Source organism: Salmo salar, chromosome 14, assembly GCF_965601325.2.
Source record: "Salmo salar chromosome 14, fSalSal1, whole genome shotgun sequence".
NCBI lineage: Eukaryota > Metazoa > Chordata > Actinopteri > Salmoniformes > Salmonidae > Salmo > Salmo salar.
Window position 1 is genome coordinate 4744384 of NC_138304.1, and position 25104 is coordinate 4769487.

A 25104-nucleotide genomic window follows, 5' to 3' on the forward strand; every position below is an offset into this window, starting at 1 on the left:
GCTTCTACACCTGCATTGCTTGCTGTTTGGGGTTTTAGGCTGGGTTTCTGTACAGCACTTTGATATATCAGCTGATGTAAGAAGGGCTATATAAATACATTTGATTTGAGTGAGTTTGGGGGGGGGGGGGGGGGGGGTCGTCCGGACCCCCTTCCGTCCATCCTCATGTACTTCGTGTACTACCTCTAAAATAATGGGTGCATGACGCCCCTGCATCCAGGTTTCATTTAGTCAGACTCAGGACAGTTAGACTACATTAAGCCACAGTTAATACTAGCTTCAAACAGATTCACTGTAAACAAACTTTAAATGAGCTGCAAATTGTGAAAGTATCCCTGTTGTGTAGGAAGAGTTGGCCTAATCATCCTACGGATGACAGCATTTGATAAATGCAGTAGGTGAGCTAGGTTCAACTTATTAGGTGATTATTATATCGATTTCTATTTCCTTTGTGTGACCACAGTGTTAATTGTTAAAAAGAAATGTACGAATGATGTTCGTTCGATTCTTTATTCATTTATATAACTTTTTCATTTTCCACAGTGATGGAAATGTAGGACTAGACCTCAATTTACCCCACTTCCTACAGTCATTGCTGGCATTGCATTAGCTACCCTATTTGATGAAGAAATGACAATTTAACTACTTCACAATTTTCCAAGAGAAAACTACTTCATATAGAGTTGGGGTTTCTGCAGACCAATTAGCCTAAAGATAATAAACTGTTGAGAACATTGTGAGGATAGAACCAAACTTTGTGATAGAACCCCTGGTAGAACATTGATTGGTATGTGTCTGAGCATGTACTTTCCAGTCCTTAAGGAAATGTGACTGGACCTCCTCTAAACCAATCGAATGTGTGGATTAGCACCGACAACAAACAAAAGATCGAGGTTAGCCATACTTTTGTCGATGTCTACCAGCTCTAATCATATCTGCGAGATAAATCGTGTCGTATATTTTCAGTTTTTCCTCGAAACGCTTTAGCGAGATGGGTTTTCTTCGTTAAATTTGTCGTTTTATGTGTTTAGCGAATGTCAGATATTGAGCCATTTTTGCAATACGCGTATTTAGTTTGCTAGCTTGTTTTGTAGCTAGCATTAGTTAGCAGCGTTAGCTTTTAAAATAATTGACAGTTTGTGGAGGCGTTTGACTTATAGTTACGTTGTTTGAATCGGTGGCTGACACGCCTTTCTAACTTAAATAAAACCGTTTGTTCGCTATGTCTGGACAGTCATCGGGCTGTGGGTTTCTTATGTCTGTTGTTGTTCACGGAGACTCGGCTCTGAACGAGCAGGAAAATGAGCTCAACCAGCAACTCAGACGGCTCTATCCAGCGGTAAACGAACTTGAAACCCCGCTTCCTCGATCCTGGAGCCCGAAGGACAAGTTCAGTTACATTGGCCTCTCTCAGAACAATCTTCGAGTGCACTATAAAGGTAACTATCTATAACGCGTGAATGAAATTAAATGTGAGTGCTAACGTTAGCTAGCGTCATCAGCTTACTTTGCTAAGGTTACATGTCAGTGGCTAACTAGCCGTATTCTTAGCTAGCTACGTTACCTTAGCTAGCCAACGTTCGCAGTTAATCTTAGCAGTTATCGTTCTCAAAACGAATTGACAACACTAGTTGGCTGAACACTAACATTAGCTTGACTTTTGTTAACTAAGTTAGGTTGGTAACTAGGTAATGATCAACAACAATACGCTATCTTGTAAACCAGCTGGCGAAATCCCCAGCCAAAACAAGAACGTTAAGTAGCAACGTTACGCCAGCGAGCTTTCCAGTTGGACGAACTGCAGTCCTAGCTAACAACTGTTTGTCAAAGCTAGCAAAAGTTGATAATTAGATTTTTTTTTTAAACATATTTGACATGTCAGTTGTACCTTGCTACCTAACTGGCTAGCTTCTTTGTTTGTCAGCTGTTTAGCATAGATTGACTCGACCAGGTCCGGAAATAAACATGTTACAACCGCTGATTTGTAATTTTTATATTATTTAACATTCATTTAATTAGGCACGTCTGTTACGAACCAGTTCTTATTTTACAATGGCGGCCTACCCCGGCCAAAACCTCCCGTAACCCTAGCTGATTAGGCTAACTGATTTATAATGGCAGGGCCCACTGCTAGCTTGTTTTCTCTTTTATTTATCAAGGGCCCAGGGTTCACAAATTAATTAATCTACTAGTTAACCTACTAGTTAAATTGGCATACAAATCAGCAAGCTAGTTCTGTCAAGCTGACAAAACAAAAAACGACACCTAAAGGCAAAGCCCTTATCCTGTGTAGGCTGTCGTCTAGCTATAGGCCTATAGTTAGCTGGCTAGCCTAGATATGCTTCTTCAGCATTAGCCATTTAGGATCTGTATTCCCTATATTAGGTAATATTGGTGACAAATACTATTATTCAATCGGTTGCTATGTCATGGTGGATTTTTAGGAAGTAGCAACTAAGTCAATGGCTAGAGTGACAATCAAGGCTCTTGCTTTGTACCTCAACCAACTAAAGGTATCTGAAGTGTGTTTTTTCCCAGTGTTTGATGTAGGCCTACTACATCAAGGTGTAACAGTGTATTTACTTTCTGGGTGTGTAGGCCATGCATTTTACACTTTAAACAATCTCTTCATAGTATGCGATGTGTCTAGAGGACATCATGGCTTTACACATCCTCTTGTGGTTATACAGACCACTGAGGTTATAGTATAAGAACTAGACTATGCCTGACCTTTTGTTTTCAAAGTAATCTATTCGAGTTTGCATATGCCGATTCATGGACCGTTTTTTATATCCGGTTTACACAGCCTAACTTGACATGCGCACTTGATTTCGGTGCGCACAGGGAGCAGCCACGATGTCATCCAAAAACATTGGCAGACATTGGATGAATATAAAATGTTAAAGCTGCAATATGTTTATTTTTTTTGGTGCCACCTGACTAAATTCACATAGAAATGACTTATAGATCTGTCATTCTCATTGAAAGCAATTCTAAAAAGCTGTAGCTCTGTTCTGTGCTCTATTTATATGCTTCATGTTAAGTTTAATTTTTGCATCTTTTACAACAGCTTCAAACAGCTGAAAATACAATATTTTTGGTTATGGAAAATATATTTCAGTGGTTTAGATGGTACAATGATTCTCTACACTAGCTTGTTTTGTCACAAACTGAAAATAGGCTAATTATTAGACTTTAACAACTGGGAAATGGCGGGGGAAATCAGCCTCTGTGACAACTTGAAATAATTCAATGAATGTTTTGTGCACAAAGGTGAGGACTGTCTTTTATTAGGAATTTTCAAATCTGACTTCTATGGAAATTGTCTTTCTGTGCCAGTACACGGTGCAAAACTGTAGGAGCAGTGAACTGTGCTTCTATACCGGAACCCTGGCTCCTTGATGCATCAGCCAGGCAGGCATAGGGCAAACCTTAAACGAACACACTTGGCTGACAACAACTGGTCACTTGAGACTGACACATTAGGACATGTCATTATGTTCACAGGGATGGGTGGGCCAAAGATTATAGATATACTGACAAGATGCATGTCTCTTTGCCCAAACAATGGGAGTCGTTGACCACAAAGCGGCATGGCGGGCTGTCTAGTTCCCGCCTATCCTTTCTTTGTATTGGTGGATACATCTCGTTATTGTAATCCTTTTTTTAATATTCAATGAGGGTTGTTGATTTCAACCACCTGTATTCAATGGCGATGGATGCTCTACTACTAGCCTCATGCCATGAATAGACAACTCCGATTTAAAGTTTTCTCAAAGTTGCCGGGATGTCACGTGTCCTACTTAGCAGTACACTTGTAACCACTTAAGCAATATGAAACTTCTATTAGATCAAATAAACCTCATGTAGCAAATAAGCCATACTTTCTTTGTTGTTGACCAAATTCAGCTCTCATTGACCTCCATACAAAACTCCATGCTTGGTGGGCGAAACAACAAGAACACCACCTGCTGGAGGGAGATTTTCGCAGAGTTGGCCCTCTTCCCCTCTGGTGCAGTTAGCCACAATAGTGGAATTTGCGGTACGCCTTCAAAATTAAATTCCCCTATTGAAACTGACGGATACAAATAGTGGAATAATGCCATGTTTCGCATCATCGAGTCCAAGTAAGGTTGGCATGTTATATAAATTCAACAAAAGACAATGTAGTTAATTTGACACATCCGAAATGGCACTGTGGCTGTATTAGACTTCAGAATTACATTACGGGAATACCTGTAGGCTATGCACTGTATAGCCTTACGTATGGATCTGGCAGGACTTGACATGGGGTGCTGGCCCAGGTAGGTTTTGGAAGCCATCTGGGGAGGTCGATCATCCATAATGCTATTTTCAATCTAGGCTATATAATTGATGAGAAAAGTCTGTTCCCAAAGCTGTTAGTTTATGTACAATGTTAACTCTAAGCTGCGCACGTGCGCAAAGCTCCACTGGGACTTCTGCGCAGAAGAAATATCAGCCCACGCAGAGAAGCAAGAGATTGAAGCTCATTCGACTTTCTACATCCCCCCCCCCGTTAACACTATCAACGTTTCCCTTTACTGTGGCAATTGTGATCGACTCAACACAATATTAGGCACTTTCAATGCAACCTAACGAAACAAACTGTGAGAGATTTTGTAGTAGGCAGAACGCATCAGCGTTGGATTCTATTGCATTGACAGGCACCACTCAGGCTCGTACTCTACACAGGCCCATGCGCCATAACCAATCAGAGCTACAGTAGGCCTATAGGCAGATGTCCATATATGGCAATGGCCCCTGTGCCATTCACTTTGAACTGAACTGTTTAAAGCATGAGTGGTCGTGAGTAGGTGAGCTTGTTTTGAGAATTAAGCGAGAGCTGCATGTAGCCAAGTGTGCACATTTGTTCATATCCTTTGCTAGTTAGTGAGTTATTAGCCCAGTGCTAGATAATTTGTAGTCGGCAATGAGTGATTTGCTTCCTACAAGAGCACAAAATGTGTGTATTTCTAGCAGTCTTTGAAAAGCGAGTCGGGTAAAAAAAAAAAATGTTTTTACATTTATTTAACTAGGCAAGTCAGTTAAGAACAAAATCTTATTTTCAATGATGGCCTAGGAACAGTGGGTTAACTGCCTTGGTCAGTGGCAGTATGACAGATTTTTACCTTGTCAGCTCGGGGATTCGATCTAGCAACCTCTCGGTTATTGGTCCAACATCTAACCACTAGGCTACCTGCCACCCTTAAAGAGCTTTTTTTTTTTGTCTGAAAGGGTCAGTTGTATTTTGCATAAGCTAAGTAGCCAATAGGCAGAGGGTAGCATACATGGTCTGATTCTCTGTGATAATGATAATGGAATAATTGTTTTTATAAAGTGGCTTCTTGCGTCAAACACATTTTCAGTCACTTTGTCTGAAGGACAAGTGGATAAACAGGTTGTCAATCACTGCGTGCGTGTATATATATATTTTTTTCTTCCCAAAAGTCTTATGGAATGTAGTCCTACATTGAACACCAGACATTTGCTGCTCCTACTGTAGGCTGAACATGTAGAAATATTATGGGATGCATTTTCTAAATTATTTGATGATGGACAACTCTGGTAAGCCTACATTATGATCAAATAGCCACAGTAGCCTACTTGACCACTGTTAAAATGAACTTAAAGCGGGTACAGCCTGTTCACAGTAAACATGTGCCGGAAGTTGCACAGTTTTCACAACGTTCAAGTTTTCGCTCAGCAAAAAAATGAGGGAACATTGGTTATGTAGATTATTTTGAGCGGGACAAACTGTCACGCAGCTCTCAAGTGGTTGTTTCGTGGAGCAGCTCACAGAAGAACGACTGCGTTAGGGTAGGTAGGAAAGACTTTAAGATTTATTATATAAATAACTTTTTGTGTCGACACCCCTTCAAATTAGTGGATTCGGCTATTTCAGCCACACCCATTGCAGACAGTTTATAGAGAAGGAAAAAAACGAGCACACAGCCATGCAATCTTCATAGACAAACATTGGCAATAGAATGGCGTTACTGAAGAGCCCAGTGACTTTCAACGTGTCACCGTCATAGGATGCCACCTTTCCAACAAGTCAAATTCCTGCCCTACTAGAGCTGCCCCGGTCAACTGTAAGTGCTGTTATTGTGAAGTGAAATGTCTAGGTGCAACAATGGCTCAGCCGCCAAGTGGTAGGCCACACAAGCTCAGAGAACGGGACTGCCAAGTGCTGTAGTGCGTAAAAGTCCTGTTGCAACACTCACTACAGAGTTTGAAACTACCTCTGGAAGCAACGTCTGCACAATAACTTCGTCAGGAGCTTCATGAAATGGGTTTCCGTGTCCGAGCAGCCGCACACAAGCCTAAGATCGCAATGCCAAGCGTCGGCTGGAGTGGTGTAAAGCTCGCCGCCATTGGACTCTGGAGCAGTGGAAATGCGTTCTCTGGAGTGATTAATCACACTTCATCTGGCAGTCTGACAGACTTAATCTGAGTTTGGTGAATGCCAGGAGAACGCTACCTGCCGCAATGCATAGTGCCAACTGAAGTTTAGTGGAGGAGGAATAATGGTCTGGGGCTGTTTTTATGGTTTGTTAAGTGAAATCATAACGCTACAGCATACAATGATATTCTAGACGATTCTGTGCTTCCACCTTTGTGGCAACAGTTTGGTGAAGGACCTTTCCTGTTTCAGCATGACAATGCACAAAGCGAGGTCCATACAGAAATGATTTGTCGATCAGTGTGGAAGAACTTGACTGGCCTGCGCAGGGGCCTGACCTCAACCCCATCGTACACCTTTGGGATGAATTGGAGCAACGACTGTGAGCCAGGCCTAATCGCCCAACATCAGTGCCCAACCTCACTAATGCTCTTGTGGCTGAATGGAAGCAAGTCCCCGCAGCAATGTTCCAACGTCTAGTGGATAGCCTTCCCAGAAGAGTGGAGGCTATTATAGCAGCAAAGGGGGACCAACCCAATATTAATGCTCATGATTTGGAATGATATGTTCGATAAGCAGGTGTCAACATACATTTGGTCATGTAGTGTATCTACCAGTAAATTCTAAGTTAACAATGAATATTTAAACCAGAAATGTACTTTTTGGTCTGAAATCTTTCCAAAGCGTAATTCAGTCATCTTGTGCTGTTTTGAATGAACACTTCTAACGGCTTTCCCAAAACAACCTTCCCAACGGAATGTTGTTGAATGCGAAGTAGGTCGAGCTGGCAGAATGTCATGAGTTGCACAGTATCAGTCGGGTGTGGTGTTAATCAACTCTGCCGTCACATGTAGGCTACACTGTACAGTATAGAAACACCGCTACACAACGGCCTCTTGCTTGGTTCACAATTGAATTAAAGGTCACCAATTCCCTCCCCACAAAAAAAATATAAATAATAATAATAATATTCTCCTACACCTCAATAGTGGTCTCCTAATGTGGGCTAAGCATTGTTGTGGATTAGAATAACCCCCATTTTTTTTATTTTTTTTTTATTTTTTTTTAATGGAATTTATCAAAGTAACTTTTTTATTTTTATAGGGCCCTGCTGAAAATCGCTAACAATGACCCCCTTTTTGAGATTGGTGGAGATTGCGCAAATGTATAAAACCAATAACAAAGGCCTCAGAGGTGTTGGGTTAAATGTGGAATAAGATTTCAGTTGTGCAACTGACTAGGTATCCCCGTTCGTGTGTATTGCCATTGATACTGACTTGTTTTGGTTTTTTGGCAGACATTTAGCGGGGCTCCCAAGTGGCGCAGCGCTCTAAGGCACTGCATCTCAGTGCTAGAGGCGTCATTACAGATCCTGGTTTGATTCCAGGCTGTATCACAACCGGCCATGATTGGGAGTCCCATAGGGCGGCGTACAGCATCGTTAGGGTTTGGCGGGGGTAGGCCGTCATTGTAAATTAGAATTTGATCTTAACTGACTTGCCTAGTTAAATAATGATCCAGAGCGACTTACAGAAGCAATTAGGGTAAAGTGCCTTGGCGACTCACACTAAATTCTTCTACTGCGCTGTCTTTTGCTAGATACTTGAGTCTAAGACTGCCATCATTGAAGTCGTTTGTGGTGACAAAGGGCACGAGGGGCGTTGTACAAAAAGTAATCAGCGATGGGATCGTCTATAATCAGAGTATCAAAGCCAATGATAATTCTTTTTTTTCTTTTTTTACCCATGTGTGTACTCTCTGGCTCAACCCATCGGCTTCTGGAACAATCAGACGGCCCGAATGTGTTTGCATTTGACTGGAGCGCGGAGTCTGGGTAGCCAGGCACGCGATTACCCATCTTGGGTCCATGAAATGGGGTATCAGCCTACTCCGTGTCACCCACAGAACACAACTGAAGTTTCCACAAATATTAATGTTTTCACTACAACCCCAGTTGTAACTAACCTGATTCAGCTTATTAAGCAGCTAATTATTAGAATCGGTGTAGATTAGGGTTAGAGTGAACCTACAGGACGGTAGCTCTCCAGGAACCGGGTTGGAGACTTATATTAGGTTGTGGACTCGTATTAAGAAGCAAAGTGGAAATTTCGGATCGTTGTCACCAACATCTTGTTGCATCTGACCATGCAGACAGAGCTCGAGTGACTGGGCAGGGCTTGGTGTGGGAAGCGCATGGGAATTTATGGAAGGAGAGGGAGTGAGACGACTAGCAAACTAGGTTATCTATAAAAATGGACATTTAACAAAATAAACATTGACTTACCTTTTTTGTAGAAGTAAAAACCCAAACCTGTCCGTGCAGCTGTGTGTATACACTGAACAAAACTATTAATGATACATGCAATAATTTCAAAGATTCTACTGCATTACAGTTCATGTAAGGAAATCAGTCAATTGAAATAAATTCATTAGGCCCTAATCTATGGATTTCACATGACTGGTAATACAGATATGCGTGTGTTGGTCACAGATGCCTTAAAAAAAAAAACGTAGGGGTGTGGATCAGAAAACCAGTCGGTATCTAGTGTGACCACCATTTGCCTCGTGTTGTGCTGCATATCTCCTTCACATAGAGATGATCAGGCTGTTGATTGTGGAATGTTATCCCACTCTTCAATGTTGCTGGATATTGGTGTGAACTGGAATCTCTGCGCGTTTAAAATTGTCATAGATAAAATGCAATAGTGTTCCTTGTCTGTCGCTTATGCCTGCCCATACCATTAACCCCACTGCCACCATGGGGCACTCTGTTCACAACGTTGACGTCAGCAAACCGTTGGCCCAAACTTCTCCAGTGTGCCAGTGGCCATTGAAGGTGAGCATTTGCCCACTGAAGTCTGTTATGATGCCAAACTGCAGTCCGGTCAAGACCCTGAGGACGACGAGCATGCAGATTCGCTTCACTGAGACAGTTTCTGACAGTTTGCATGTGAAAAAGCCAGATGTGGGGGTTCTGGGCTGGTGTGGTTACACGTGGTCTTTTTGAAATACGCTTTTTGTGCGTACAGAACATTTCAGTGATCTTTTTATTTCAGCTCATGAACCATGGAACCAACACTTGACATGTTGCGTCTTATTTTTGTTCAGTATAGTAAAATACGGTATTTCGCCCAGCCCCATGTTGACATTCGTATTGCAATGTACTGCATTACCTATGGATCTTGGGACCATGAAATGTGCGATCAGCCTACTCTGTGAAACTCACAGATTGCAATTCTGAAGAGTTCACACAAATATTAGCTTCAATGCTCTTGTGGGAAAATCACCTCTATTCAGCCTATTGTACGTACTGAACATTCATATTGCCATGTACAGCCTTACCTATTGGGGAGGGGGGATATCCCAATGTTGTTGCTGCTAGGACTGATTTATTTATTTTTTTTGTAATTTGTTTTTATTATTATTTATTTTTTTTAACATTTTTTTCCCCATTTCATGGTCCCAAGATCCATAGGTAAGGCTTTACAGCCCACAATGTAATTCTAAAGTTATAATATCCATAGTGCGATTTATTTATTTTTTTAACAGCTCTTTTACGTTTGTCAAATTAACTACTTACTGCCTTTATTGAATTTATATAACATTCCAACCTTGTTTAGCATGCTCTATATGGCATTATTCCACTATTTGTATCAGTTTGCCTCAGTTTCAAGGAGGACTTGAAGTGATTTAAAAATACATAATCGACCTCAAAAGGAACTAATCGCTCAGCACTAGGGAAAAGGCTTTTCTGTTCACCTAATGCTGAATTCCAATTTCTCCGCTCACACCTCTCGGCTTTCTAGTAGATCTAATAGGTTCAAGCAATATGGTAGTTCTAATTGCTGCCGTCTGATTGGCCAGAGGAAATTTCTGCCATACTACTTATGCCTATACAATTGTTTCAGATCTAAAGCGGTGCCTACGGGTAAGAGCTAGGGGTTGAATTGATTACAGGGTGTCTTGTTTCATTCATGGCATCGCTTCCATCCACCCACAGGTCATGGAAAGACCCCTAAAGATGCAGCATCCGTACGAGCCACTCATCCCATCCCAGCAGCCTGCGGGGTCTACTACTTTGAGGTGAAAATCATCAGTAAAGGCCGAGATGGGTAAGATGGATGCACAGAATTGGGCACCACGCACACATTGGGCTCTACCCACGCAAACCCCTTTTGACTTCACTAATCATAGTCTACAGTTAACATTTTGTTCAATCGAGGTCATCTCATCAGTTTCCTGTAATAGTTAACGATTCTGAGATTAGATCCACCCCCCCCCCCCCTCCCCCAACTAATCAACTCTGTCCTAGGGTGTATTCACTAGGAACCAAACGGAACAAAAACAAGAAGGGACTAACTTGAATTTGTCTAAGAAACACACTTTTTCATTTGCGATCCAACTTTTGCTATGGTGTGCACTAATGAACACACCCCTGGTTTCCATTGCTGATCACATCTCTGGACAGTTAGGAATTGACCTTTATGTGAGGGTGTCATGTTGGTATGATTCATGAAATTCCCTTGAGGCGGTTTAGATATCCGTAGCCAGCGGAACCAATACTTTATAACTGTTAACATGCCTGGATCATCACACATTTTGACCCTGCTATCTTTCTGTTTATCAGGTACATGGGTATCGGTCTCTCGGCTCAAGGTGTCAACATGAACAGACTCCCTGGTAAGGCGACTCTGAAAGCTATAGCTTGTGTGTCAATGTTGACTCTGCCTTGGTCTTCGGGTGTGTTGGAAGACTGTTTGGTTTGTGAATTGTCTGTGATGGGGCATTATGTGAATGTTGTCTGGAAGACGTGCTGGTGATGAACATACTCTTGTGTGTGTGTGTTTCAGTGGATTGTCTATTTTCTTTGAGTATGTATTGTCTGAAACTCATGTGGGTGTGCCCTTAGAAGCCAGACAGGCTGCTTATTCTCTGGCCTGACATGACACCATTGGGACAGGGTCACATGCTGGGGGGGGGGGGGGGGGGGTGTTATCTGGCAGTGCAGGGTGTCTCTCTCTGACACTGGCCTGCATCCCAAATGGAAGACCATTTCCTATATAGTGCCCCACATGCTCTGGTCAAAAGTTGTGCAGTACATAGGGTGCCATTTGAGCTGCATCCTGTAACAGGGCGGGCCCAGCAAAGAGCCACGGCATAGCAATGCAGCACAGTCGTATAAAACAGCAGACAGAGCAGTGCCGGATCATGGCTAAGTAATGGCTAGTTGCTAACTTGCTAAATAAAACTGCTAGTAGCTTTGTGACCCACATAACAGTGTCAAATGTAATGTAGCTAATTCTTAGGAAACCTAATACAGGCATGAGATTTCAAATGAGAACATTCTTAAATTATTTTGACTTTTATAACAGATACCTAATTAGCATAATACACCAATGCACATAATTGTTGTTAGGTCATAGCTTTTAAAAACCTATACTAAAATAAATGTGAGCTTCTAATCTAACCAATGCCATGGCAGATCGATAGGCCTATATTTTACCCAGGTGTAAAACGGATCCTCATCTTCTGCTGTGAGGCTTTTTAATCTGAACGTTTTTAGTTTTTAAGATGCATTGGTGAAGTGTTGCTTCTAGTGTGTGTGTGTGTCGGCTAATGCAAACACATTTCCTCTTTGGGGTTTAATAAAGTACTAACTTATAGAGAAGTGGTACTTAATACTGAAAATGTATAAACACAACAATTTGAGACTTTACTGAGTTACTGTTCATATAAGGAAGTCAGTAAATTATTAAAAAATAAATTCACTAGGCCCTAATCTATGGATTTGACATAACTGGGCCTGGGAGGGCATAGGCCCATCCAATTAGAATGTTTTTTGCTACAAAAGAGCTTTATTACAGACAGAAATACTCCTCAGCAACCCCTCCTCCCCCTGCGTGGTTATATGTAGTCTGTGGTTGAGGCCAGTTGGACATACTGCCAAATTCTCTAAAACGACGTTGGAGGTGTTATGTTTTGACAAAAATGCCCATTTTAAAGTAGTGTTTTATTGTTCCCAGCACAGGTGAGAAATATGCTTTTTGTGGATATGGAACATTTTGGGGATGTTTCTTTGTTTTCTCAGCTCATGAAACATGGGGCCAACACATCCTATGTTGTGGTAACAATATACACTGATCAAAAATGTACGTCGAGGCATCTTTCAGAGTGACGACAATGTCTGTGGTTTTTCTCAGGTTGGGACAAACACTCGTATGGTTACCACGGAGATGACGGCCACTCGTTCTGCTCCTCCGGCACGGGGCAGCCCTACGGCCCCACGTTCACTACAGGCGACGTGATTGGCTGCTGCGTTAACCTCATCAACAACACTTGTTTCTACACAAAGAATGGCCACAGCTTAGGTATGGCACATACCTGCTCTAGAACATAAAAATGAATTGAATTAATGCCGTGTCATTCAGTTGAACTTTTTGTGGAGTTATTGGGGGGGATTTCCTAAATTGGACCAAGGTCTCTTAGGCTAGTTCTGGTGGCGTTTGGAACCGGAAAATGTACACACTCTGAACTAACACATAATGCCTGCCCCACCCTTTTATTTACAACATATCACTATCAAACAACACGCCACATGTAAACAAACACATGACACACAATATTGTTCCGTCTCATCCTGGTCTGAATAATTTGACTCGTAAAGGCACATTTCTATACTCTTCTTTGCATATCACATTTCATCCCACCCTTTAATATATTTTAGAGACAACATTTTGTCCAATTGAACATCATGGTTTGAATTGATATGCTGCATCATGCATTCCTGTACCCAACATAGGATCTTCAGTCAGAGATGAAGAAGTGTATGTTGATGTTTTTATCTTCTCTCCTGTACTCTAGGAATAGCCTTTACAGATCTACCGGTAAGTATTATTCCACTGGCCATTTTAGTCTTTTAAAAGCTACATTCTGGGATTTAAAAAACCTAAACGACACCCCTGCCACTTGTTTTGGTCCACAGCTGAGCTGAGGGATGGGGTTAGGGCAATGTAATCCCCCTCATTCATTGATCATACTCTAGCTGCATGGACTAACCTTCCAAGAGATGGTATCACATTTTATTTGTCACATGCGCTGAATACAACAGGTGTAGACCTTACAGTGAAATGCTCACTTACAAGCCCTTAACCAACAATGCAGTTTTAAGAAAAATACCTACAAAAATAAGTAACAGGTAATTAAAGGGCAGCAGTAAAATGACAATAGCGAGGCTATATGCAGGGGGTACTGGTTAGTTGAGGTAATTGAAGGCATGCATATACACTGTTTACTCGAAATGACACAACGACAAGGTTCCAGTGTAGCAAAGTTTATTATACCGTACGAACACACTACAAGGTAGCATTCCACTCTAGGCCCATCAACCACAAGACTCCCTGCGCAAGCTATAAAAAAAATGCTGTCCATTAAAATAACATCAAATTGATCAAGAATACAGTGTAGACAATGTTGTAAATGACTATTGTAGCAGGAAACGGCGGCTTTTGAAAACAAATTGAATATCTACTTTTATAAGAAACCATCACTCCTGTGTTCCAATGGCACGTTCCAATCCAAGTTTATCATTTTAAAAGGCTAATTCATTAGAAAATCCTTTTGCAATTGTTTGCACAGCTGAAAACTGTGCTAATTAAAGAAGCACTACAACTGACCACCTTTAGACTAGTTGAGGTATCTGGAGCATCAGCATTTGTGGGTTCGATTACTGGCTCAAAATGGCCAGAAACGAAGACCTTTCTTCTGAAACTCGTCAGTCTGTTCTTGTTCTGAGAAATGAATGCTTATTCCATGCGAGAAATTGCCAAGAATCTGAAGATCTGGTACAACGCTGTGTACTACTCCCTTCACAGAACAGTGCAAACTGGCTCTAACCACCGCAAGTAGTCTGGTTCCCATTTGATTAGATGTTCAGTAGTCTTATGGCTTGGGGGTAGAAGCTGTTTGGAAGCTTGGGTTTTGTCGTGGCCTCTTCACAACTGTCTTGGTGTGTTTGGACCATGTTAGTTTGTTGGTGATGTGGACTCCAAGGAACTTGAAGCTCTCAACATGCTCCACTAGAGCCCCGTTGATGAGAATGGGGACACGCTCGGTTCTCCTTTTCCTCTAGTCCACATCATCTTAGTCTTGATCACGTTGAGGGAGAGGTTGTCCTGGCACCACACGGCCAGGTCTCTGACCTCCTCCCTATATGCTGTCTGGTTGTTGCTTGGGCCTACCAGTTTGAACCCTATTTGAAGATAAGCATTGTTTACAACCAACAAGAAAGTAAACATGGATGGAGTAATAAAACGTGATATTTTGGCTTATGATAGACAGTTGTGCTAATTTCATTTGGACTTTTATACATTAAATTCTTAAAGAATCAATGGGTAAATATCAATATTTTTAAATGAACATTGTACAGCTTCCCAAATCCCAGATTGTAGCTTTAATGTAAACAATGCATATTTTGAATGGTTTTTTGCTGCCTGGGGGATCTGCTATTAAAAAAAAAAAATGTGAAGACTGAGGAATCTATGCCATTTTTAAAGTTCCCAAAAAATGTGCAATTTACATGTCTGCATTTTTTTTTTTGCTGCACTGAGGTGGGGGGGAAGAGTGCTGGCTGCGCTGTCCCCCTACCAGCAGAATGACCACTTGTTTGGGGATAAAATACGACTGCTTTAGCCAAAACAATAATCCATTGAGCAGAAGCTGTTGGCCACAAGCCAGCATTCATGTTTCTCTGGGCTCTACGGTGATGTGCGTCAACTCCACTGGAGCTGACCTTTCTCTGTTAGACCATGAAACGGGCTTTGAGAAATCCCTCTGCTGCTAACTCCAGGGTTATGTTCATCAGGCATGAAATGGGGCGGGAACTACCAGAGTATGCCGAATGAGAATGCAACCCAAGTGGTCATGGGGATTGTTTTATTTATTGAATATGCCAATATAAAATTCACATTCCATGACTTCCACTTAATTTCCTCTACTGCTTTTTTTTTGTGACCAACCTTTTATTCAGTTGTCATTTTTCAGAGGGGGGTTACAGGTACAAAAACAATCAAATAAATGCGTACATAAGCCCCCTCCGCCGGGGGCAAATTTAATCGTAAAATGATTCCTTGGTGTTAAACAGTCTGAACAAACCTAAAATTAATAAATTGGTGGTTCGGATTATGGCATGTCGAGGTCATATTTTTCCATATTCTGCTCCAGTTAATAATGGGTGGGGGTTCATATTCAATTAGTTAAGTGGACCATATTTTTTATTTAATTTAAATCGCTAGCTTTTTAAGTTTTGCGGCAAATAGAAATTGTGAGCAATAGTAGCACCAAAGCGTTTAAGGGTCATATCAGTGAACCCCACCTCTTCCAGGCCAATATGAGACACCATATTTGTCACTACTCAGCCATGGAGAAGTTTTTAAAATTGTATTTCCAGGCACATTTTGTCCCATCTTAAAGTTTGGTACGGGTAGTCCTATGTCTTTCCCTCTTTGTAAATTCTGGGATCGTTTACCTTGCCATATACACTGAGTCTACATAACATTAGGAACACAGTCCTAATATTGAGTTGCACCCCCCCCCCCCCCATGCAAGTAATGGTTGAGTCTTTCTTGATGGATGGCAAGTTCTGCTCTCAGTACATTGTCTTGGCTTTGGAAAGGGCAATAGGCTACCTGGTCTGAAGAGTTTGTTGAATGCTCAAACACAGCTGACAATGTAAAGCTCTTTTGACTCCAACTCTGCCAGCTAAACTAAGGTACAATGTGTGTGTGTGTGTGTATATGTATATATATATATATCAGTCCGTTAGATGAGGATCCTGAACCATGTTGCCATGTTTTTGTTTATCTGCTCCTTATAAACCAACCTGTCCTGGAGTGTGTTCATTATTGCACATTGTAGTGAAATGTTTTGCAACGGAGAACAAAAAAATGTTTTTTAAGCGGACAAATTCAGGTAGGTCCCTCCCAGTTTAGTTTGGTTCCTAGTGAATGCACACCTGGTATCAACTCGGCTCCTTAACCTATCTTGTTTGTGAAATGATATTATATACACTCACTCTCCAGTTTGTGGTTGAGGCTATATGGAACTTTTCCCCTCGAGTGGTTTGATGAAAATAAATACAAAATAAGATATGTTTGAACCATACATCCAACATTTTAAGAGAATTTGTTTGTGATTTAACAAATCATCTTAGTATATTTCTGTGTCCCCAGCCCAACCTGTACCCCACAGTGGGGCTGCAGACCCCTGGGGAGGTGGTGGATGCCAACTTTGGCCAGCACCCATTTGTGTTCGACATCGAGGACTACATGCGCGAGTGGCGGACTAAGATCCAGGCCCAGATCGACAGGTTCCCCATAGGGGACAGGGAGGGAGAGTGGCAGTCCATGATCCAGAAGTAAGTACCTTCCCTTGTAGCTGTACACATCATCTGCCTTTGCAACTGGTTTGACTTGTATTATTGCCACCTTCTTTAAATCTCAAATTTTCCAACTTGTTTTTAAGTGGTTATTTCCGAGTCTGAACCTCGTATTTCCAAATTCCCAACAGCATTTGAAGGCAGCATATCATTATTTGTTATCTGTATTTTCTCTCTGAGCTGTTATGTTTTTCCCACCTCTTTGTCTCCACAGAATGGTGGCATCCTACCTGGTCCACCATAGTTACTGTGCCACAGCCGAAGCCTTTGCCAAATCCACAGACCAGGCTGTGCATGAGGAACTGGCCTCCATTAAAAACCGACAGAGTGAGTCGTCATGCTTGTGTGAAAGATGGGTTTAGGGTGTGTCCTGTCATTGACTTGTGTATTTGCTTTGAGTATATTAGAATTATATGCTACATTCACGAAATGTAAAAGGACTAGATGGGTAGTTGGCATAGGTGGAGCCATTAGAATATTTCTTAGGGACACGTCTGCCTAGAGGCTAGGGGCCAAAATGGAATTGGCATAGAATAAATGATTGTCCATGACACTTTAAAATGTTGATGCTCTCATAGCCTTGGAGATGAATGGGGAAATGCCATGCCACACTGTCTCCTCCCAATATGTGAATGAACTTAAATGGGATGTGCTTGCAGAGATCCAGAAGCTGGTGTTGTCAGGCAGAATGGGAGAGGCCATTGAGACCACCCAACAGCTGTACCCCAGCCTACTGGAGAGTAACCCCAACCTCTTATTTATGCTGAAGTGAGTAACGGCGAGGGATGGGCAATTTTGCCACATTTAGGAACTGTACCTCGTAAGGGGAAGCTCAGGATATTACATCTTGTTGTTAGATGGTTCCTCACCCTGGAAGTGGTTATAAATTCCTGAACTTACCCTTTAATGGCAAGACTGTACATTGATGTGCAGCCTTGTGTAATTGGTTGTCTGTTGGTATTTCTGTACTTGATTGATGCTGTATTTTTAATGTGGTGGTTGCTGGTTTGACAGTTGTATTGGATAGGCCTAATCTTTGTAACCCTCCCACTGTCTCTCAGGGTGAGACAGTTCATCGAGATGGTGAATGGGACAGACAGCGAGGTGCGCTGCCTGGGAGGCCGCAGCCCCAAGTCCCAGGACGGCTACGCGGGCTCGCCCCGCCCCTTCAGCAGCCCCAGACACAAAGCCAGTGGCTCCCAGGCCTACCTCACAGGTATATGATACACTGAACAATCTGTGGATTTCCCATGACAGCTATGCATTGGTTAGTCACAGATACCTTTAAAAAAAAAAAAAAGCCTTTAACTGGTGTGATAACCATTGGCCTCATGCTGCGTGACATCTCCTTCACATAGTTGATCAGGCTGTTGATTGTGGCCTGTGGAATGTTGTCTCACTCTTCAATGGCTGTGCGAACTTTCTGGATATTGGTGGGAACTGGAACACGCTGTTGTACACTTCGATCCAGAGCATCCCAAACATGCTCAATTGGTGACATTTTGAGTATTTAGGCCATGGATGAACTGGGACATCTTCAGCTTCTACGACTTGTGTACAGATCCTTGCAATATGGGGCCATGTATTATCATGAGGTGATGGAGGTGGATGACTAGCGTGACAATGTGCCTCGTCCTGGTATCGCTGTGCGTTCAAACTGTCATCGATAAAATTCAATGGTGTTCATTGTCTGTAGTGTTTATGCCTGCCCACACCATAACCCCTCAGCCACCATGAGGCACTCTCCACAACGTTAACATCAGCAAACCACTCTCCCATACGGTGTCGTCATCTGCCCAGTACAGTTGAAACTGGGATTCATCCTCCATGAAGAGCACACTTCTCCAGTGTGCCAGTGGCCATCGAAGGTGAGCATTTACTCACTGAAGTCGGTTACGACGCCGAACTGCAGTCAGGTCAAGACCCTGGTGAGGACGAGCGTGCAGATGAGCTTCCCTGGGACGGCTTATGCAGAAATTCTTTGGTTGTGCAACCGAGTTTCATCAGCTGGTCTCAGGCGATCCCACAGGTGAAGAAGCCGGATGTGGAGGTCCTGGGCTGGTGTGGTTGAGGCCGGTTGGACATACAGCCAAATTCCCCAAAACAACATTGGAGGCAGTTTATGGGAGAGAAATGAACATTAAATTCTGGCTACAGCGCTGGTGGACATTCAGCTTATGAAACATGGGAAGAACACTTTACATGTTGCATCTTACGTTTTTGTTCAGTGTATATTCATACATCTGGCTGCGTTCATTAGGCACTTAACAGGCCGAAACAGGAAGGTACCTTTTCAAATTGTCCAGTTTTACATTTTTCTTTGCACAACGTTTTGCTACAGTGTGCCATTATAACCATGACCCTGGGGCGTGTTCAATAGGTACCAAACGGAAGAACACTAACAAACAGGGAGGGACTTGTCCAAAAGGATTACATTTCTTGTTTTGTTGCAAAATGTTTCTAAACCTTATCCATGACCCAGTCCTGGATCAAATTAATTTAGTCAAATACTTTAAGGTGCACTTTATTTAGCTTGCCATTCACCTTTTTGTGTCTTGTATGGTGTTTTTCATCTGACTGTCCTGGTTGCTTCCCAGGATTTGACGGCGGCTGTTGTAATGGGGTGATGTCCAGTAAGGCCCACCCCTCCCCCCACAGTCACAAGCCCTGCCCCCTGGGCCCAGCCCTCCTTGCCCCCGCTGCTGAGCTCAGCTCCCTCAATGGCAGCCACAGCCTGCAGCAGCCCAACGCCAGGTACTGAACATGCACAAGGCTATAATGTACTGAACATGAGCATAAGACTATGAACTGAACACCCTACTCAATACTAGGTAGCTTGTAAACGCCTCAACATGCATCCAACACTAGATAAAATAAAAACCAGTAAATACCAACAGTCTTGCACAGCCTGCTTAACTTCTACCTGCAAAACAAGGTATTGACACGACGTATCACACAACCAAAAAACCAAGGTTTAAGATCGACTACATTGCAGTGGGACTGCGGAAAACTGGATTTACAAATCGGCTTGCAGTCCTAATAACTAATTTGTTATCAATATTATAAGTACTAGAATTCAAATGATACTCCAATGTTACAAGAATGGAAGAATTAAATGCTTTATTGAAATATAAATTATTTTTTGGCGGAGCTAAAGACAAACTAAAGTCTTATGAAGCAGAGACTTGGAAATGTGGTTCTGAGGAAGTGTGATGTCATTAATGTATGAATGTTAAGTCGTCTATTGTTTTGTCTGTCAAATAAAATAGATTAGAAAATCTTTCAAATATATTTTTAAAGATTAGAAATTCTGTCACTGTGCCTCGCTTTTCTGAAACAGATCCACTCAAACACACCTACTGTTTTACCCCCCCAGTACTGATGTGGACATGGAGGTTGACCACTTCACCAACGGAGTGACCGAGTCCTCCTCCAATGGCTTCTTCAATGGCACCTCCAAACACGGAGCCCAGACAGAGGACTGTGACGCAGACATGGGTGAGTGACAGGCCGTGACATCCACATGATAGTTTTAACATTTTGAAGCTATACATTGTTTACAAACGAATGTAAACAATGGAGAAAATCATCTTTTGGGGTTTACGTTAAGACAGTTGTGCTAAACTCATGAGGCATAACTTATTATTCAAGATTCAATGGGTATGTAGCAAAAATTGAAATGATCATTGCATAGATTCCCAGACTGCACTTTTGTTATATTCCGATGTATTAAAAAAAAAAAAAAAAAAAAGAGGCTGTACAACTGACATGATTGACTCTTGTGTCTGCGTCTTTCAAACCAACCCTCTGAGTGGCTGAATGCTATGTCCTCGTGTGACGTGCACGTTTGATTGGTTCTGTGTCCACAGAGGTGGAGTCAGCCCAGTCCAAGAGGCAGCTGTGCGGGGGAAGCCAGGCAGCCATCGAGAGGATGATCCACTTTGGCCGGGAGCTCCAGAGCATGAGCGAGCACCTACGCCGGGAATGCGGCAAGAACTCGGCCAACAAGAAGATGCTCAAGGTACTCTCCATCAATTATGTTCAAACAACTTCAGATAAATGGCTCAATGTGATGGCTGTAAAACCTTGGATGTAAATTTTGCTGTGAATGTTTTGCCTGTACGTCACACTACATTACGTCTAACAATGTAGCACTGCACTTAGCCTATAACTACCTCCAATATCTCAAAACAGTATTTCTCTAGCAGTACACTACCACACTGAACAATTTCATAGATTTTACTAAATTATAGTTCCTATAAGGAAGTCACTCAATTGAAATGAATTCATTAGGCCCTAATCGATGGCTTTCATGACTGGGCAGGGTGCAGCCATGGGTGGGCCTGGCTCTCCAGTGGGTGGGGCTATGCCCACCCATGGCTGCATCCAAGGTTTTACAGCCAATCAGAATGAGTTACTCCCCACAAAAGGGCTTTTATTCCAGACAAATACTCCTCATCACCCCCCACCCTCAGATGCTCCCGCAGGTGAAGAAGCCATATGTGGAGGTCCTGGGCTGGCGTGGGTACACGTGGTGTGAGGCCGGTTAGACTTGCAGCAAATTCTCAACGTTGGAGGCAGTTTATGATAGTTTAATATTAATTTCTCTATCTGGTAACAGCTTTGGTGGACATTCCCTGCAGTCGGCATGCCAATTGCACACTCCCTCAACTTGAGACAACTGTGACAAAACTACACATTTTAGTGGCCTTTTATTGCACCTGTGTAATGATCATGCGGTTTAATTAGCTTCTTGATATGTCTGTCAAGTGGATGGCTTATCTTGGCAAAAGACAAATGCTCATGAACAGGGGTGTAAACAAATTTGAGCAAAATAAGCTTTGTGTGCATATGGACCAATTATTATATTTTATTTAAATGTTATTTATTTTAAAAAATTTTAGCTCATGAAACACAGGACCAATACTTTACATGTTGCATTTACATTTTTGTTCAGTGTATGATCTGTTGTCAACTTTTAACTTAGTGTACAATTTGAGGTTACTGTACCTTGACTCACTGCTTCATCTCTCCATTAACAGCTGTTTCTCCAACCCTGCCTTTCCCTGCACTGATTTTTACATTCTTCCAAATTCTTGTTCTTCTTGGCTGTCTTCTTCCTCTATTTGTATGTCCCTTATCTCTTCCCATCTCCCTCTGTAGGATGCATTCAGTCTGCTGGCCTACTCAGACCCGTGGACTAGCCCAGTGGGCTACCAGCTGGACTCTATCCAGAGGGAACCGGTGTGTTCCACACTCAACAGTGCAATTCTAGGTAGGTACACCACCTCTGGTTGTCACTTCAGAGCCTCTCCTCAACCAATTCCTGGGCCAGCAGTCAAGTGTTGTACATCATTGGGGCATACACTCTTGGGTGAATTTTTTATTTTATTTATATTTTTATTTTTATTTTTATTTATTTTATTTTTTATTTATATATATTTTTATTTATTTTTTTCCCCAGACACCGATTTTTAAAAGACTAGTCTTGGACTAAGACACACTTTCGATGGATAATCTCCATTGAACATGCTTTTTAGTCTAGAACTTGGCTTAATCTCTCTGGGAAACTGGCCCCGTAAATGTAGCATTTTGATTAGATTAATGCTAATTCTGTATAGGTTTGCGTTGACCGGGGCGTTATCGTTTTCCTTTGAAAATGTTAAGGAATTAGGGAGTGGTTAATTACCAACGTGGTCATAAATGGAAAGTTATCATTTTTTTATTTGAGCCATGGTAAACAAGTTAGTCATTTGGCGGTGTCCATGGCTACTGTTTTGTGTATGTGGAAGTGTTATGCGTTGCCTATGGGTGTGCTATGTGGAACTGACTTGACTTATTTAGTGTCCTTAGTTACTAGGCCCATGTCATGGATATGATGTGTAATGCATTGCTCAATGATGATAGAAATGTATGAATCTCAAAAATTGGTGTTGAATCAGTCTTTTATTGATTTTAGTAAGATGTGCCCACAAAGGCCCTTACAGTTACTCAATCAGCAGTGTCCTTAGCTACCATTTTATTTATTTTTTGTGAGTGTTATGCATTGCCTATGGGAGTGATATGTAGTCCTTACATAGCTGTTTTCTACCCCCCCAACAGAGACTCATAACCTGCCCAAGCAGCCCCCTCTGGCCCAGGCTGTGGGACAGGCCGCCCAGTGCCTGTCCATCATGGCACACTCTGGAAGTGGCTCCTGCGCCTTCGCTGCTGTGGACGATTACCTGCACTAGCCCCCCCACACACAGGTCCCCCACCTTCACACAAACTCAATCTGTATCCCTCCACTCCCCGGGCTAGCCAAGGCTACTTTCAGATTCTCCAACCTCCTCCTGAAGTGTTCACTCATGCATTTTAAAAGCATTGGATTGGTGCAAGAATGCCTGGAAGGAGTTTTCACCATATTCCTCACAGCAGTCCATTCCTTTGAAATCCATGAGGGGGAGTGTACGAGTGCACTCTTTGGGATAGGGTGGAGAATCGGGACGTCGCCCAAGTCTCACAGGAACCCTGATGCAGTCACGAAAGTCTGCCCATGTAATTTTGGTTGATGGGGAGAAGGGGGAAATTGCAAAGACTAGCCAGCTAGTAAATTCACCCCTCTGATCTGTGTGACTGTGGCAAACCATGCAGGATTTTCATATGCCCAAACTACTGTGCGAAGGTGGAGCACCCTGGTCTGAAGAACAAGGAACGGCTTTCCAGTGACCGCATAACACCAACTCAGTCAACATATGTTGACACTCCATTTGCCAACACAAAACGTGGTCCGTTTAAACCCCTGACCAACTATACCAACCAGGCAAGCCAGGCCCACAGAAGACGTGAGTATTCCGACCCATTCTAGTGCATTTGCACCTGGGTTTGGAGTATGCTAGCCGATCCCACCTCGAGAAACCAACTCCTTGGTGGCGCAAAAGACACACCCAAACCCCATGGCATCAGTGACTGGTGACACGTGTGGATTGAAGACTGAAGAAGCCAGTGAGAGAATCTACAGTCCTAACTTTTGTCTTTCTTTAAAAAAAAAAAAAATCTTGTTTATTTTGGGGAGGGGCAGTAGGTGGGGGAGGGTGGGTAGGCTCTGTTAACACTTCCAGGTTTACAAGGCATGGTGATTTATTATTCTAGCTGATTATATTCTTACTTGCATACACAGTATATTTGTTGCGCGCCGGCAAGAGTGAATTCCACCAAATAATAAAGGTCCCAATCCCACCACTCCTTACTAGTGGCAAGTGTCAGCGTGTGTACATGTTAACATTTTCTTTTAATAAAATATCAATAATTAAATATTTAGCTACCAAAAGAAAGGAAAACATATCTACCCTCAAAGCTTCACACTGAGTGTTAGAATCCTTTGTGGTGTTAGTCTCTGAAATTTTGTTATACTGTGGTTGAAGTTTTTAATTAACCCTTTCCATGGCTACCCCAGTACCCGATCCTGTTTTTTTTTCCCTCTTCCCCCCCCCCCCCCGACTGCACAGCAGGTCTGATATTTTATTTCCTAATGTATTCATTCATGGCATCGCATATCCTTTAGCCACGAAGAACTCATGAGCCAAAAGCCCTTTCTTGATTTGACTGCTGAGATTGTCTCAGTTAATAAGTTCTAAATGAACGTGTGTCTGTAATGAAGGGCTTTTCAGACTTTTAAATCCCTCAAAACGTTTAGCGGATTAGCCTTGTGTTGAACCGGTAGCGAGCTAGCGCCTAAGCTCTCTTGATGAATGTTAGCCTCCCAGAATAGTTATTGTCCTGGTTTGGGGCTAACCATAGCAGCTTGATGTTAGCCCAGGGCTTACCATAGCTCAGCTTGTGATGGCTAACTTGGTCCAGAACAGGCTTGTGTAAGGTTAACCTTTGCCCCCCCCCCCCATATTAGCCTTTTCTTAGCTAACCACATCCCAGGGAAGCAAATGTTGGGATAATGGCATGTTTGAGATGGCGTCAAGATTCTGCAGAGATCTTCATAATACCTGGAGAATGGTTTTAACCTTCCCAATTTACTATAATGTTCCTATACTCTGCAAAATCTGCATATCGAACATGCACATTTTCAGGTGTGAAAAGCCCTTATAGGCTGCTTTTGTCAGAACACTTGTCAACAACATCAACCCAACAGAAAGACTTGGGCCGGGAATCAAAGGCAACTGCATAGCACTTGAGCCAACATCTGCAGCGTCTGGGACATTGCCTTGTAACAGGCAAATTGTTCCCTTGCAATGAGCTTGTCTACAACGCGCCT

The 25104-nt window shown here is 42.4% G+C and overlaps 1 protein-coding gene across 2 annotated transcripts; it reads left to right on the plus strand.

Moving 5' to 3' along the window:
• The first annotated feature begins 852 nt into the window (after window positions 1-852).
• ranbp9 (RAN binding protein 9) lies at window positions 853-24090 on the plus strand. 2 transcript variants are annotated; one of them, XM_014139090.3, is made up of 14 exons: window positions 853-1439; window positions 10425-10536; window positions 11052-11104; window positions 12625-12792; window positions 13286-13308; window positions 16651-16835; window positions 17071-17183; window positions 17516-17624; window positions 17918-18072; window positions 19454-19610; window positions 20197-20354; window positions 20726-20877; window positions 22020-22131; window positions 22959-24090. In XM_014139090.3, exons 1-14 carry the CDS (start codon window positions 1223-1225, stop codon window positions 23087-23089), a joined length of 1845 nt encoding a protein of 614 aa, XP_013994565.1. In that variant the 5' UTR covers window positions 853-1222; the 3' UTR covers window positions 23090-24090.
• The last annotated feature ends 1014 nt before the right edge of the window (window positions 24091-25104 follow it).

Excerpts from the sequence above, each read along its gene's own strand:
- ranbp9 (XM_014139090.3), top strand. The coding sequence starts at position 1,223 with ATGTCTGGACAGTCATCGGGCTGTGGGTTTCTTATGTCTGTTGTTGTT. Across the intron at positions 16,836-17,070 it reads TGGCAGTCCATGATCCAGAA|AATGGTGGCATCCTACCTGG; the intron begins GTAAGTACCTTC and ends TTGTCTCCACAG. Across the intron at positions 20,878-22,019 it reads CCAACAAGAAGATGCTCAAG|GATGCATTCAGTCTGCTGGC; the intron begins GTACTCTCCATC and ends CTCCCTCTGTAG.